This window comes from Ochotona princeps, chromosome 13 (assembly GCF_030435755.1).
Source record: "Ochotona princeps isolate mOchPri1 chromosome 13, mOchPri1.hap1, whole genome shotgun sequence".
In the NCBI taxonomy this organism is placed as follows: Eukaryota; Metazoa; Chordata; class Mammalia; order Lagomorpha; family Ochotonidae; genus Ochotona; species Ochotona princeps.
Window position 1 is genome coordinate 46,949,020 of NC_080844.1, and position 13,154 is coordinate 46,962,173.

At 49.1% G+C, this 13,154-nt stretch overlaps 1 protein-coding gene across 1 annotated transcript; it reads left to right on the top strand.

Annotated features, from left to right (window-relative positions):
* Positions 1-203: 203 nt before the first annotated feature.
* LOC101525491 (U6 snRNA-associated Sm-like protein LSm5) lies at positions 204-689 on the top strand. Its single transcript, XM_036495895.2, has one exon. It carries the CDS (start codon positions 258-260, stop codon positions 444-446), a length of 189 nt encoding a protein of 62 aa, XP_036351788.2. The 5' UTR covers positions 204-257; the 3' UTR covers positions 447-689.
* The last annotated feature ends 12,465 nt before the right edge of the window (positions 690-13,154 follow it).

The window sequence follows — 13,154 nt, forward strand, 5'->3', positions numbered from 1 at the left end:
TAGTTCACTCCCCAAATGCCACAACAGTCAGAGCTGAGCCGACCTAAAGCCAGGTGCCAGGAGCCTCTTCCAAGTCTCCCCCATGGATGCAGGGGCCTAAGGACTTGAGGCATTCTCCACTGCTCTCCCAGGCCACGAGCAGGGAGTTATATTAGAAATGGAGCGGTCGCCATGGCGGTTAACGCTATCAACAAGCATCACAGCTGCTGCTGCTGGAGCTGGTGGATAAATGCAGAGGCTCGAGAATCCACACCGTGATGGAGAACGAGAAAGAAACTGTCAGCACGCTTCTGGGTTTTGATGACTCAGTCAATATGGTATTAGAAGATGTCACTGAATTTGAAATCACACCAGAAGGAAGAAGGATCACTAAATTAGATCAAATTTTGCTAAATCGAAATAATATAACAATGCTGATGCCCAGAGGAGAAGGGCATGAAGTGTGAGTGACCTCCTTGGCTTTCACTGGCTCCTGTGCTGTCTTAAGATGGCAACAACACGAATGTTATTGCATTTGTTTTGTTTTTTAACTTTTTAATGTTTATATCATGGAAAGCTGAGTTTCCCGCTAAAGGGAAATGCTTTTAAGATATACTGTATGTCCATTTTTTGTAAGTTAATCATGATTATTTTGGAAAAAGAAAGATTTTTTTTTTGAAGACTAAAAAAATAAAGGTGTTTTTTGGTGAGAAAAAAAAAAGAAGTGGACAGCTGGAACACAGACCAGTGACCATATGGAATGATGGTGCTTGGAGGTGGAGGATTAGTCAGTTGAGCCATCGTGCCAACCCCTAGAACATTTTCATCAGCTCCAAAGGACACTGGGTTCCCTGAAGCAGTCACTCTCTGCCAGATGCCCCTGGCCTGGGCAAGCAATCATGTCTAGATAACTTTATGAGTTTATCTGTCCTGGACATTTTACAGTCTTTTGTGGCTGGCTTTGTACAGTTAGCATATGTTGTAGCTTTTGCGAGTTCCTCCTCCCATTTCAGTGTTCCTTCCTGCCTGCTATGTTCTCTTCAATGACCTTTCTTCAAGAGTTTGAATTCTAGGGTGCCACAAAAAACCAAGAAGAAAAACTTTGCACTTTTTAGTCCATAATATCCAAGCTCAAATACGAGACCTATTCATCTTTTTAGAGGAAAAAATAAGGACTTTGTGAAATAATTATCTTGGTAATAAATTATATGTTTAAATATGTATTTTTATTCTTACTTGAAAGGCAAAATAATAGAAGAGAGAGCTTGCACCTGTTGTTTTCCCCCAAATACCTGCAACAGCCAGGGCTGGGCAAGGCCAGCAGCCAAGAACTCCATCCAGGTCTCCCAAGCACAGGCACCAACACGTACTGCCTTTCCAGGCACATGAGTGCAGCAGGATTGCAAGTGCAGCAGCCAGGACTTGAGCCAGCACTTTGATATGGACACAGGCAGAGTGAGTGACTGTTTAACCCTCTGGGCTGTGCTGCCAACCCCTCTTCTGTTCTAAACCCAGAAACCACAACACAGCCATCAGCTCACGCTGCTGACAATTCTGTGCCCACGTGCCGGTGAGTGCACACAAGGTACCCAGCGTTGGAAGACAGCAATTCCACCTCGGCTCTGAGCCAGCCAGCTGCAGTCACTCTACCTTCTCGGTCAGTCGGTCAGCAGCTTCATAGTTGATGGTCCCAGAGAGAAAATGACAAACCATGGGACATTGGAAGCTCCACCCCTTGCTTCTTCATGGTATCCTTGTGCCTTGCTCCCGGGATAAGGCAGGTGGCTCCAACTCTAGAGCCCCACCCTGGAGTTCTCCCTCTCCCCAGGCTTAACCTCACATTCATGGCTTTTCTCTCCTCAACTGATCCTTCTACCCCATTGCTCCCCTCAGTTCTGCCTTTCCTTCCTCACTCCCTACCCTCTTTGTCAGTCTCTTCTCCTCCAAGCTGCTCCCTCCTCCTCAGAATTTAATTTTTTCATTTCTTTCCATGCCTTGGCTGCACTCTCCTTCCCATCATTGCCTTCACACTTCCTCTTCCCCTGTGTGTGTGTGTGTATGTGAAGGCCCGTAAGACTCATCTCACAGAAGACAGACCAGACCTGAGGCTGAAATCTGGCTCCACTGTTTCACAGCAATGAGCGAACAACACAAAGATGAAACTTCTATGACAATGCAAGCACTTGGTTAGCATTCTTCATCCTTTCTAGGCTGTACTTTTCAAGTTGAGAGTGAGGGGGTGGATAATTGGTGCAGGGGCCAGGAGGCTCCTTGGACACCTGCACCCCACATCAGAGCGCCTCGGTCAGAGGCCAGTGTTGTGGCACTGGGGTCTAAGTCACAGCCTGCAATGCTGGCATCCCATGTAAGTGCTGGTTTGAGTCCTAGCTGCTCTACTTTCAATCTAGCTCATTGCTAATGCACCTGAGAAATCAGCGGATAATGGCCCGAGTGCTCGATCCCCTGCTACTTAAGTAGGAGAAGCAGACAGAGCTTCAGGTTCCATCTGGTTTTAGCCTGGCCCGTTCTGGCTGCTGTGGCCATTTGGGGAGTGAATCAGCAGATGGGAGATCTATGTCATTCTCTAACTCTCCCTTTCAAATAAAATAAGGAAAGATGGCAAGAACCCAAGGAGAAGACAGACCACAGAGATAACTCTGGTTCTGCAGCCTTTGAAAAAAAGGTCTGCTTTTTCAGTCCTTTTTTTTTTTTATTGGATTTTGTTTGTTTGTTTGTTTGTTTATATATTTGAAAGTCACACACAGAGAGAATGCAGCAGGCAGAGATCTCCCAGTCATTGCTTCACTCCCCAACTGACCTGAACTGCTGGAATTGGGCCAGGCAAAGCCAGAAGCCAGAAACTCAGTGTGGGTCCTCCATGTGTGTGCAGGGGCTCAAGCACTTGGACTGTTTTCTGTTGCCTTCCCACCTGCATTAGCAGGGAGCTGGAGCAAGAGCACAAGCACAGCAATCAGGACTAGAACCAGCACTCATAAGGGATGCTGGTGTTACGTGCAACAGCTTAAGCCACTAAACAACAATGCTGACCCAATGCATACATTCTTTCCCTCAGCTTCCAGAGTTCTCTCTGTCTCTCTGCCTCTCAGTGATGGCCTTTCAAATAAATAAAATGAATCTTAAAAACAAATAAGTTAATATGTATATACATGGCAAAGCTCTTAAGATGTTTAAAGAATGATACATAAGAGATGGTATTGAGAAGATACTTGCTATTCTTTTGTACATTTTGAAGCACTATACACATGTGCTAAGCAAATATATCATTTTTATTTATTTGAAAATCAGAGTTACACACAGAGAGGAAGAAGCATAAAGAAATATCTCTTCCATCTGCTAGTTCACTCCAAAAATGGCTATCACAGCCAGGGGTGGGCCAGACTAAAGCCAGGCGCCTCTTCCAGGTCTCCCATGTGGGTACCGGGACCCAAGTCAAGCCATCTTTCACTGCTTTCCTAGGCCCATTAGCAGGGAGCTGGATTGGAAGTGAAGCAGCTGGGGTCCAAACAGGTGCCCATTTGGGATAGCACAGTGCAGATGATGGCCTTGCCCGTGGGGGTACCCACGGCACCAGTCATTTTTTTCTTTAGATCATTTTTATTGGAAAATCTGATTTATAGAGAGAAGAAGAGACAGAGAGTGAATTTTCCTTTCACTGGTTTACTCCTCAAGTGGCCGCAATGGCCGGAACTGAGCCAATCCAGAACCAGGAACCAGGAGCTTCCTCTGAGTCTCCCATGTAGGTGCAGGGTCCCAAGGTTTTGGGCCATCCTCAACTGCTTTCCCAGGCCATAAGCAGGGAGTTGGAAAGGGAAGTGGAGCTTCCAGATATGAACCGGCACCCATGTGGAATCCCAGCACACGCAAGATGAAGACTTTAGCCACTAGGCTACTGCGCTGAGCCCTAGTCTTTTTAAAACATAAAACATTTGTGTTTAACTGACAGCAGGTCCACAGCTGGCTTCCTCTGCAGTGTTGCTTCCCAGCACATTACCCTATAGTCAGAGCAGACATGAGAGGGTGGCAGCTGTAGGTCCCATCCCCACTGCAAGACCAAGGGCCTTTTCTTCAACCTAGACCTCCCAGCTGGAGAATGGAGCAGTAGGCAGGAGCACCTGCCCCGTGCCCCACACCCCACAGGGGTGGTGTTGAGCCCTGGCTATCTATCAGTAAAGAATTTCAGGCTCTGGGAACGAAAGAGAATATATGAACACAAAACACTCCCGCTTTTTAACCCCACATGGGCCTAGGGAAATCTAATACAAGGCTTCAGATCTTTTTACAGTTGCCGCACTAAAGGCGAATGTTAATTAGTGACATTGACAATTGTCATTTTCTTTGTAAACCTCCCTGATGACTGGGAGCTGCAGGAGTCTGGCTACCTGAGCCTTCTGTCTTTGAACTACAAAGTCTCCATTTGACCTACCTGAAACAAGCAGGAAACCTGCCTGTCTCAGCCACTACTCAGAGGGAGGATGGCGCTTTGGTGTCCATGCTATCAGGGCCCAGCATTCGCTTGAATCCAGAGACTGTTCCTGTCTGCTCCTTGGTTCTGTCCCCTCATCCTGCTCTTACCCATGCCCTGCACAGGAGGCTTTTAAGACAACAGTGGCTGGGGCCAACATGTGACGTAAGGAGTAAAATCTCCACCTGCAATGCCAGCATCTCATATGGGTGCTGGTTCGAGTTCTGGCTGCTCCACTTCTAATCCAAAACCCTACTAATGACTTTGGGAAAACAGTGAAAGTTGGCTCAAATAACTGAACCCCTGTCAGCCACATAGGAGACCCAGAAGAAGCTCCTGGCTCCTGGCTTTGGCTTGACTTAGCCCTGGTTGTTGCAGTGTTTTGGGGAGTAATCCAGTACATGCAAAATCTTTCTCTCTTTCTGTCACTATTTCAATTAAGTAAATAAAATTGTTTAAAAATATCTATATAGGGCCCGGCGGCATGGCCTAGCGGCTAAAGTCCTCGCCTTGAAAGCCCCGGGATCCCATATGGGCGCCGGTTCTAATCCCGGCAGCTCTACTTCCCATCCAGCTCCCTGCTTGTGGCCTGGGAAAGCAGGAGAGGACGGCCCAAAGCTTTGGGACCCTGCACCCGCTTGGGAGACCCGGAAGAGGTTCCTGGTTCCCGGCTTCGGTTCGGCGCGCATCGGCCCGTTGCGGCTCACTTGGGGAGTGAAACATCGGACGGAAGATCTTCCTCTCTGTCTCTCCTCCTCTGTGTATATCTGGCTGTAATAAAATGAATAAATCTTTAAAAAAAAAATACCTATATAATCATGGCTGAATACATAGCAGGCAGTGTCTCACTTCATAGCCAGAGCCCAAGCCCCCAGAAGGGCAATGCGTGCCATGATTTCCATCATAAACAAAGAGATTTTCAAAAGTTCATAGGAAATGGAGCTAAAAGGTAAGTTCATCTTGGTGTTAAAATGTTTTTTAAATCCCTGCATAACTTTCTGATAGTGTGCATTTTCCAGAAACTTTTTGGAGACCCTCTTCTAAGGAATACCCAGTTTGGGAGGGAGGCAGGGAATGGTACAGATCATGCCCTGAAATACATCTCTTACTCTCAAAAGACAGAAGACAGCTCAGAAGTGTCTAAGTGTCTATCTCCAAAGGGGAAAACAGGAGCAAAGTGTCAACTCAGGTGGCACAGCAGCCACTCAGCCGCTATTCCTCCCATGGCCTTGGCATCCCCATCCACAAAACGGACCATCACTCCAACCCACACCATGCACATTGTCCAATGCCAGCAACCAGCCAGGGCCAGCTCCCGCTCTGCGTGGCCCAGAGTTTCAAGGGGGCGCTGTGAACCTGGTTACAGGGCAGCCCCAGGCTGTCTCTCCTGAAAGCCGCCGGCTGGCATCCCAGCCCCCATCTGCCTGTCCGGCAGTCCCGCCCTTTGCTTGCTGTTGCTGTCTGCCTCCATTTGCTCCTTTTATTCTCCCGCTTTTCCTTCACTCTGATGTTTTCCCCCTGCTGCACAACAGGCGCTTCTGATCTCTGTGAAAGGCAAGCCCGTGTCATTCTTGCAAATCATCATTGTGGGCCATGTTTTTATATCAGCCGGACAAAGGCGCTATTTGATCAGGGGGTATGGCGTGTGATTGTCAGAAATTCAGCTAGTCGGTGGCAACCATTGTTCCCGCCAGCGGCTCCCTGACCCCATTCTGTTCCTGGAAAAACTGCCTGAGAGTGGCCTCTATTCAGGGAGGAGCACCAGTCCCCAGCCCGCCGCAGGGGCACGCTCCATTCCGAGCATGTCACCGTGTCACTGATAGCTGCCCCAGCCACCCTTTAACTCTTTCATCAGCATTAGGTTTCCAACCCCACAGCTGTTATCACAGAGCGAGCGCAGGAGGTTAGAGATACAGCAGAGCTCTCTGCTCTCCCTCTTATCTTGCAGAAATTCAACCTTCCTTTGAAATGGTCATTTGGAAATTACCCCGTCTGCTGCTTTCCGAGCAGCAGGACTGGCTAGCATGCCCTACCCGCCTAGGATTTCCCCAGAGGACACTCACATGCCCTGCCACTCTGGCCTCCCTCCTGCTATGTCACCCGGTGGCCCTGCCATTTCTGATTGCTGAGGCAGCCTCACAGCCTCAGGCGAATTGTTCTAGAGGATCCTCATCCTACCACCTACCCCGCCTCCTGCCACCAAACATGAGCAAGTACCTCCACACACCAGCAAGTGCTACAAGCTCAGTCCTCCCTCACGGTTCTGACAGAACACACTGGGCCCTGTTTCCATGGGAGACCACGCACTGGCTACTGTAGGAGAGAGAGGACAACAGTGGGCCCTTGGCACTGGCCCTGGGAACACAATCCACATGGGAAAACGAGATGAGCAGATATGGAGGTTAGAAGCAGCCATAGTAATGCTCATGGTTAGTCCCACGCCATCAGAAACTTGGTGGGTAGAAGCAAGGAACCCTAACTGAATCACTTAGCACAGAACAGATGGGCCAGAGCAGTCAAGAGCCACAGAGCGCTGAGCCAAGGGCTGGGCTGAAGAACAACCCACAGAACACTGGCAGGCGTGCTGACATATCTTCAGCTAGCAACATTGGATTGTCTTCACCATCGCTGTATTCATATTTTTTCTTTTCTATTGAAAAGGCAGCTATACAGACAGAAGGAGAGACAAAGATCTTCCTCCCACTGTTAACTCCCTGGGCAGCCTGAAGCCAGGAGCCAGGAGCCTCTTCCAAGTCTCCCACACAAGTGCAGGGTCCCAAAGCTTTGGGCCAGCCTCAACTTCTTTCCCAGGCCACAATCAGGGAGCTGGATGGAAAGTGGGGTTTCCGGGATTAGAACCGGCGCCCATATAAGATCTAGATGTGTTCAAGGCAGGGATTTTAGCCGCTAGGCTATCGTACTGGGCCTTTTCACTGGAAATTTTTAAAAACATCACTCAAAGCCACTAGCTGAACAAAACAGCTCCAAATCCGTGGCTCCATTTTTTAATTCATTTCATGCTACTTATCTCCAAGAACCTGGATTAGGCTAGGGTCGGGTCTCCGGGTATCGTAACTGCTGGGAGGAAACCAGGACTTCTAAGTCTACAAAAAGGCCAACTCAAGAGTCTGGAATCCCAAGTGCAGCTCCTTGTCTGCTCCCCTGCCCCTCCCTGTGGTCTCTGAGTCTGGAGTTCACATCACGGCCACTCCTGCAGGATAGCCTTCTTGGGCCCCAGGAGACCAAATGGGGTGGGGCGGGGGGACGGCGATGGGACGAAAGATCACCTGCAATGCCATAGCTGAAATCTTAAGGGCTAATAAGACGCAATCAAAAATATTTACTGTCCAAAGTGCTGGTTCCTCTCCAGAATACATGCATGAACTTTTACAGACCGACTGCTGAGCAAAAAAGCCTGACACCAACACGGGTGACAGCAACAAGAGCGGGTGAACCCTCAGGGACAGACTAAAAGTCAACAGGGGCTGGGGACTGACAGCTGAAGGGCTCAGAGAGTCTCTCTAGGGTGATGAAAAACTAGGATTGGGCCTTCTGCCTCCTAGCTATGCACTGCTACAAGTGCCCATGACCCCCATCAAAGAAGTTGGATTCAATACCCTGTTACAGTGCTTGGCTCCTGTTTCCAGGTAACACAGGGACAGTGGGTGGCAAGGGCTCACAGAGCAGTGTCCCCATCACTCACACGGGAGACCTGAGCTGACTTCTCACCTCCCAGCTGTGGCCATCCCAGTCTTTGCTATCATGGGTACTGGGGAAGTAAACCAGCACACAGGAGCTCTCTGTCTCTCTCTGCCTCTCAAAAAGCCTTAAAGTGAATGGGGACAACATAAATTAAAGGGAGGGCATGGAGTGGTAGCCTAGTGGCTAAAATCCTTGCCTTGCATTCACCAAGATCCCATATGGGCAGTGGTTTGTATTCCAGCGGCCCCGTTTCCCAACCAGCTCCCTGCTTGTGGCCCGGAAAAGCAGCTGAAGATGACCCAACGCGTTGGGACTCTACACCTGCATGGGAGACCCAGAAGAGGCTCCTGGCTCCTAGCTTTGGATCGGTGCGGCTCTGGCCATTGTGGCTGCTTGGGAAGTGAGTCATCAGACAGAAGATCTTCCTCTCTGTCTCTCCTCCTCTCTGTATATCTGACTTTGTAATAAAAGTAAATCTTTAAAAATAAATTAAAGGGAAATTTATTTTAGAGGAGAAACTATCTCCAGAGTTGGACAGTGGCAATGACTGCACAACTCTATCCCTATTCTACGAAGCCTCGAGCTGTGTACCTTCAAGGGCAGGTTCTGTGGCCTGCAAGTTCTAGCCCAACAACAAAAAAATCAGAAAGGTCATTATCCACATGGGGAGTGAGACATTCTGGAGCAAACTCCCACTCCCACATGGTCACTCCACGGAGGCCACAGACCTGAGCTCTTCATGCCACCGGCCTTAACGTCTTCTCCAAGTTGCTCAGGGTCTCCCAGCGAGGAGGACTCTGTGCCCCTGGGGACCCGGTGTTCTCAGCTACTCTCACCAACTCTGCTCCTCATCCTCCAAACCATTTGGGATTCCACTTCTTGATCCTATGCCTTCTTTGGCAATGAGCTTCCAAGACCCCCTCTGCAGTCAGCAGCCCTCTGCCCAATCATCTTGCTTGGTTTGTTCACTCATCACACAGTTAGGTGGTCCCCTCTGCAGCCAGGCGTTGGTTGGTACAGCAGCCAAGGACCACAGGGGAAAAAGCCAAGTGTTCTGCCCTCAATGACTTTCTTTTTCTTCTACAACAGCCAGCAGTTAAGTACGGAGCAGCTGGAGGTCAGTATCATGGCTCAGTGCGTTAGGCAACTGCCTGCAATGCTGGCATTCCGTATCAGAGCACCAGTTCAAGTCCCCGCTACTCTGTTGCTGCTCCTACTGCCTTCTAACGTGTCTAGGCAAGCAGAAGAAGACAGCCTGAGTATCTGGGCCCCTGATACCCACCTGGGAGACCTAGATGGAGCTCCTGGCTCCTGCATCAGCCGGATCCAGAGATGGCTGTTGCAGCCATTTGGAAAGTGAACCAGTGGATGAAAGATCTCTGTTTGTTTTTTTTTTTAAGATTTATTTACTTTTATTACAAAGTCAGATATACAGAGAGGAGAGACAGAGAGGAAGATCTTCCACCCGATGATTCACTCCCCAAGTGACTGCAACGGCTGGTGCTGTGCCGATCCGAAGCCGGGAACCTGGAACCTCTTCCTGGTCTCCCATGCGGGTGCAGGGTCCCAAGGCCTTGGGTCATCCTCGACTGCTTTCCCAGGCCACAAGCAGGGAGCTGGATGGGAAGTGGAACTGCCAGGATAAGAACCGGCACCTATATGGGATCCCGGCACGCTCAAGGCGAGGACTTTAGCCGCTAGGCACTGTGCTGGGCCAGAAAGATCTCTCTTTGTATCTCCTTCTCTCCCTATAGCTTTGCCTTTCAAATAAAAAAAAAGGTGGGTGGGCCCCGCACAGTAGCCTAGTGGCTAAAGTTCTTATCTTGAACGCACCAGGATCCCATATGGGCACCAGTTCTAATCCCAGCAACCTTACTTCCCTTCCAGCTCCCTGCTTGTGGCCCTGGAAAGCAGTCAAGGATGGCCCAAAGCTTTGGGATCCTGCACCCATGTGGGAGACGCAGAAGAGCTCTTGGCTCCTGGCTTTGGATTGGCACAGCTTCGGCCATTGAGGCCAGTTGGGGAGTGAATCATCAGATGGAAGATCTTGCTCTCTGTCTCGCCTCCTCTCTGTATATCTGACTTTCCAGTAAAAATAAATCAATCTTTAAAAAAAAAAGTGGGCATTAACTCTTCCTAAAAATGAAAGGTTCTAGATGCCCATCTCCGGAGTTTCCCCCCAGAGGCCTCTTGAGGCGAAAGAAGGAGACTACTGTCTTTGGTATTTTCTCTACCTGGCACACTGCCTACTCTAGGTCACCTCCCTACCCTGGCCCAGCAGCACACGCCATGGCCATGACAGCTGCAGCATCCTTCCTGGAGGGGCCCCTGTTGTAGCTCAGACACCACCTGCAGGCCACCTGGACCATCCCTCCCCACAAGCCTTGTTCTTGCCCATTTTCCTGCCGAATACAAAGGCTTCTAGAAGCCACCAGCTGGTTATTAACAAAAGCCAGGCCAGACTCCAGTTTCAATTCTCAAGGTGAAGCTCTTCTGAGCTTTCAAGGATGGGTGTTCTCTCCCTAACGGGGTGTCTGTAACCTGAAGAGAGAGGCCCCAGCCAACCTCTGGTCAGGTGCGCTTTGCTTTGATTTCCGTTGTCCTGCTTTGGCTCTCAGTCTAGGCTATTCTAGGGAGTGGCAAAAAAAAAAAAAACAGGCAATGACTGTTGCCCTCCAGGATGCATGTCAGGCTGGAAGTTCTGAGCTGGCCCAGGCTGTCCCTGTGACCCCAATCCCCATGTCACACAGCTCAGAACCCCCAGCCAGTGGGGCTCCCAACAGTGGCCAGAAGGAGCAATGCAATGAGGTCCTCACATGCTGCCAAAGAAACGGTTTACACTTCATCTCACATGGGAAAGCTTAGACGTTAAGTGCTTGGGCTGCACAGGTTGACAGAACTGGGTTTAAGGCCTAATGGCTAGAAAGAAGAAATTCCTTCATCTCTCTAGACCTCTGTTTCCCTGACTGGGAAAGATAGGATCAAATCCTCATCAAGACAGTAACCACCCATGATTTACAGTGGTGAGAATAGAAGGAAGTGAGGCGTTCCAAAGGTGCCGCAGTCCCTGGCATAGTAAGGACCAAGTCAAGAGCAGCTTTGACATCATCTGTTCTCACAAGGCTCCACACTCTGGAAATGGTTGGCCACGCCCCCCTAAATCACATGTGGAGTCCTCTTGTTTGCTTCCTACACGATAAGACCAAGTAAACATCCATCTTGACCTTTACTCATTCATTCACCAAAACTTTGGAAGCACCTGCTAGGTTCCAAGGGTACTGAAAGAATTACAGTTGTAAAGAAGATGACACATCTCAGTGGTAGGAACAGAAGAACATACGAAACCACAGAAGATCCAGGGCACCCAGTGGAGAGGTGGTCACTTCAGTTTTCAGGGTATGCGTGGGTTCGCCTGGCTGGAGCAAACAGCACACAGAAGAGCATGGGGTCATTGGGAAAAGGTCAACACGTCTGTATCAGTGAATGTGGAGGGAGGACATGTTGGAAAGCTGTGGCCGGACTGTGACACGCCTGCAGAGACTGCTGAACCTGCAGGTGATATGATGTATCCTTGTCTTTTTAAGAAGTTTTAATTCTATGTTTTTTGTGGGTTTTTTTGTTTTTGTTTTTGTTTTTTTTTTTTTTTTGCTGTTGTTGTTTGTTTGAGGGATCGGCACTGTAGCGTAGTGATTAAAGATACCACCTGAAGTGCTGACATCCCATATGGGCACCAGTTTGTGTCCCTGTTGCTTCACTTCTAATTCAGGTCGCTGCTAAGACATCTAAGAAAGCAGCAGAAGATGACCCAGGTGCTTGGGCACCTAAACCCATGTGGGAGACATGGAAGAAGCTCCTGGCTCCTGGCTTCAGACCAGCCCAGTTCCAGCTGCTGCAACCATTTGGAAAGTGAATCAGCAGTTGGAAGATCTCTTTCTGTAAGTCTGTCTTTCAAATAAATGGAATAAATTTTTAAAAAGAAGATATCTGAAAGGACGAGAAAAAAGAAAAAAGATCTTCCCTCTGCTGGCTCACTATCAAAACTCCTGTAATAGACAGGGTTGGTTCAACCCAAAGTGAGAAGCCGTGAACTCTATCCAGATCTTCCATGTGAGTGGAAGGAACCCAATATCCTGGGACATCACCAGCTGCCTCCCAGGCACATTATAGGGAGCTGGTTCCAACCCTAAGGAAGTGGGACTCAAACACAGACACTTCAAAATGGGACGCTGGTGTCCCAAGCAGTGGCTTAAACTACCCTGGCTCTAGCTTCCATGTTGTACAATGATGGCAGCAATAAATGTTTCATGGCAGAGGCCAACCCTAACCCTGCTGCCGCTGCTCTGGTCTCTGAGAGAGAAGTCTGTTTCCTTTCTACATCTTGCAGATGTTGTTTGATTATTTGTTTAGTTCATGGACATTTTGCAAAGATTCAGAAGGGGTGTCAGAGACTTCAGAATTTTTTGCTTCAACTAAACAGCCAAGGGGAAGTCCTTTCAAAATCCTTACTGCGGGCCCAGTGGTCTAGTGGCTAAAGTCCTCGCCTTGAACGCACCAGGAGCCCAAATGGGCAACGGTTCTAATCCGGCCAGCTCCACTTCCCATCCAGCTCCCTGCTTGTGGCCTGGGAAAGCAGTCGAGGATGGCCCAAAGCTTTGGGACCCTGCCTGGTTCCCACTTGTGGTCACCTGGGGAGTGAATCATCTTACAGAAGATCTTCCTCTTTATCTCTCCTCCTCTCTGTATATTTTACTTTGTAATAAAAATAAATAAATCTTTTAAAAAAAATCCTTACTGCCTGTAGAACTAAAAACTGGTATCAAGATGCGTGAATTCCACCTCCGACTGCCAGTCAATGGCACAACCCGGAACAAGGCTCTACTGCTCAGTGCTGCCAACCAAGCAGGACCAGCCCTTCCCCACTCCCTCAGGAGCTCCTTCGTGCCCTACAGGTACCTGGGGGTGGGGAGCACTGCAACTGCCGTGTGTGTTA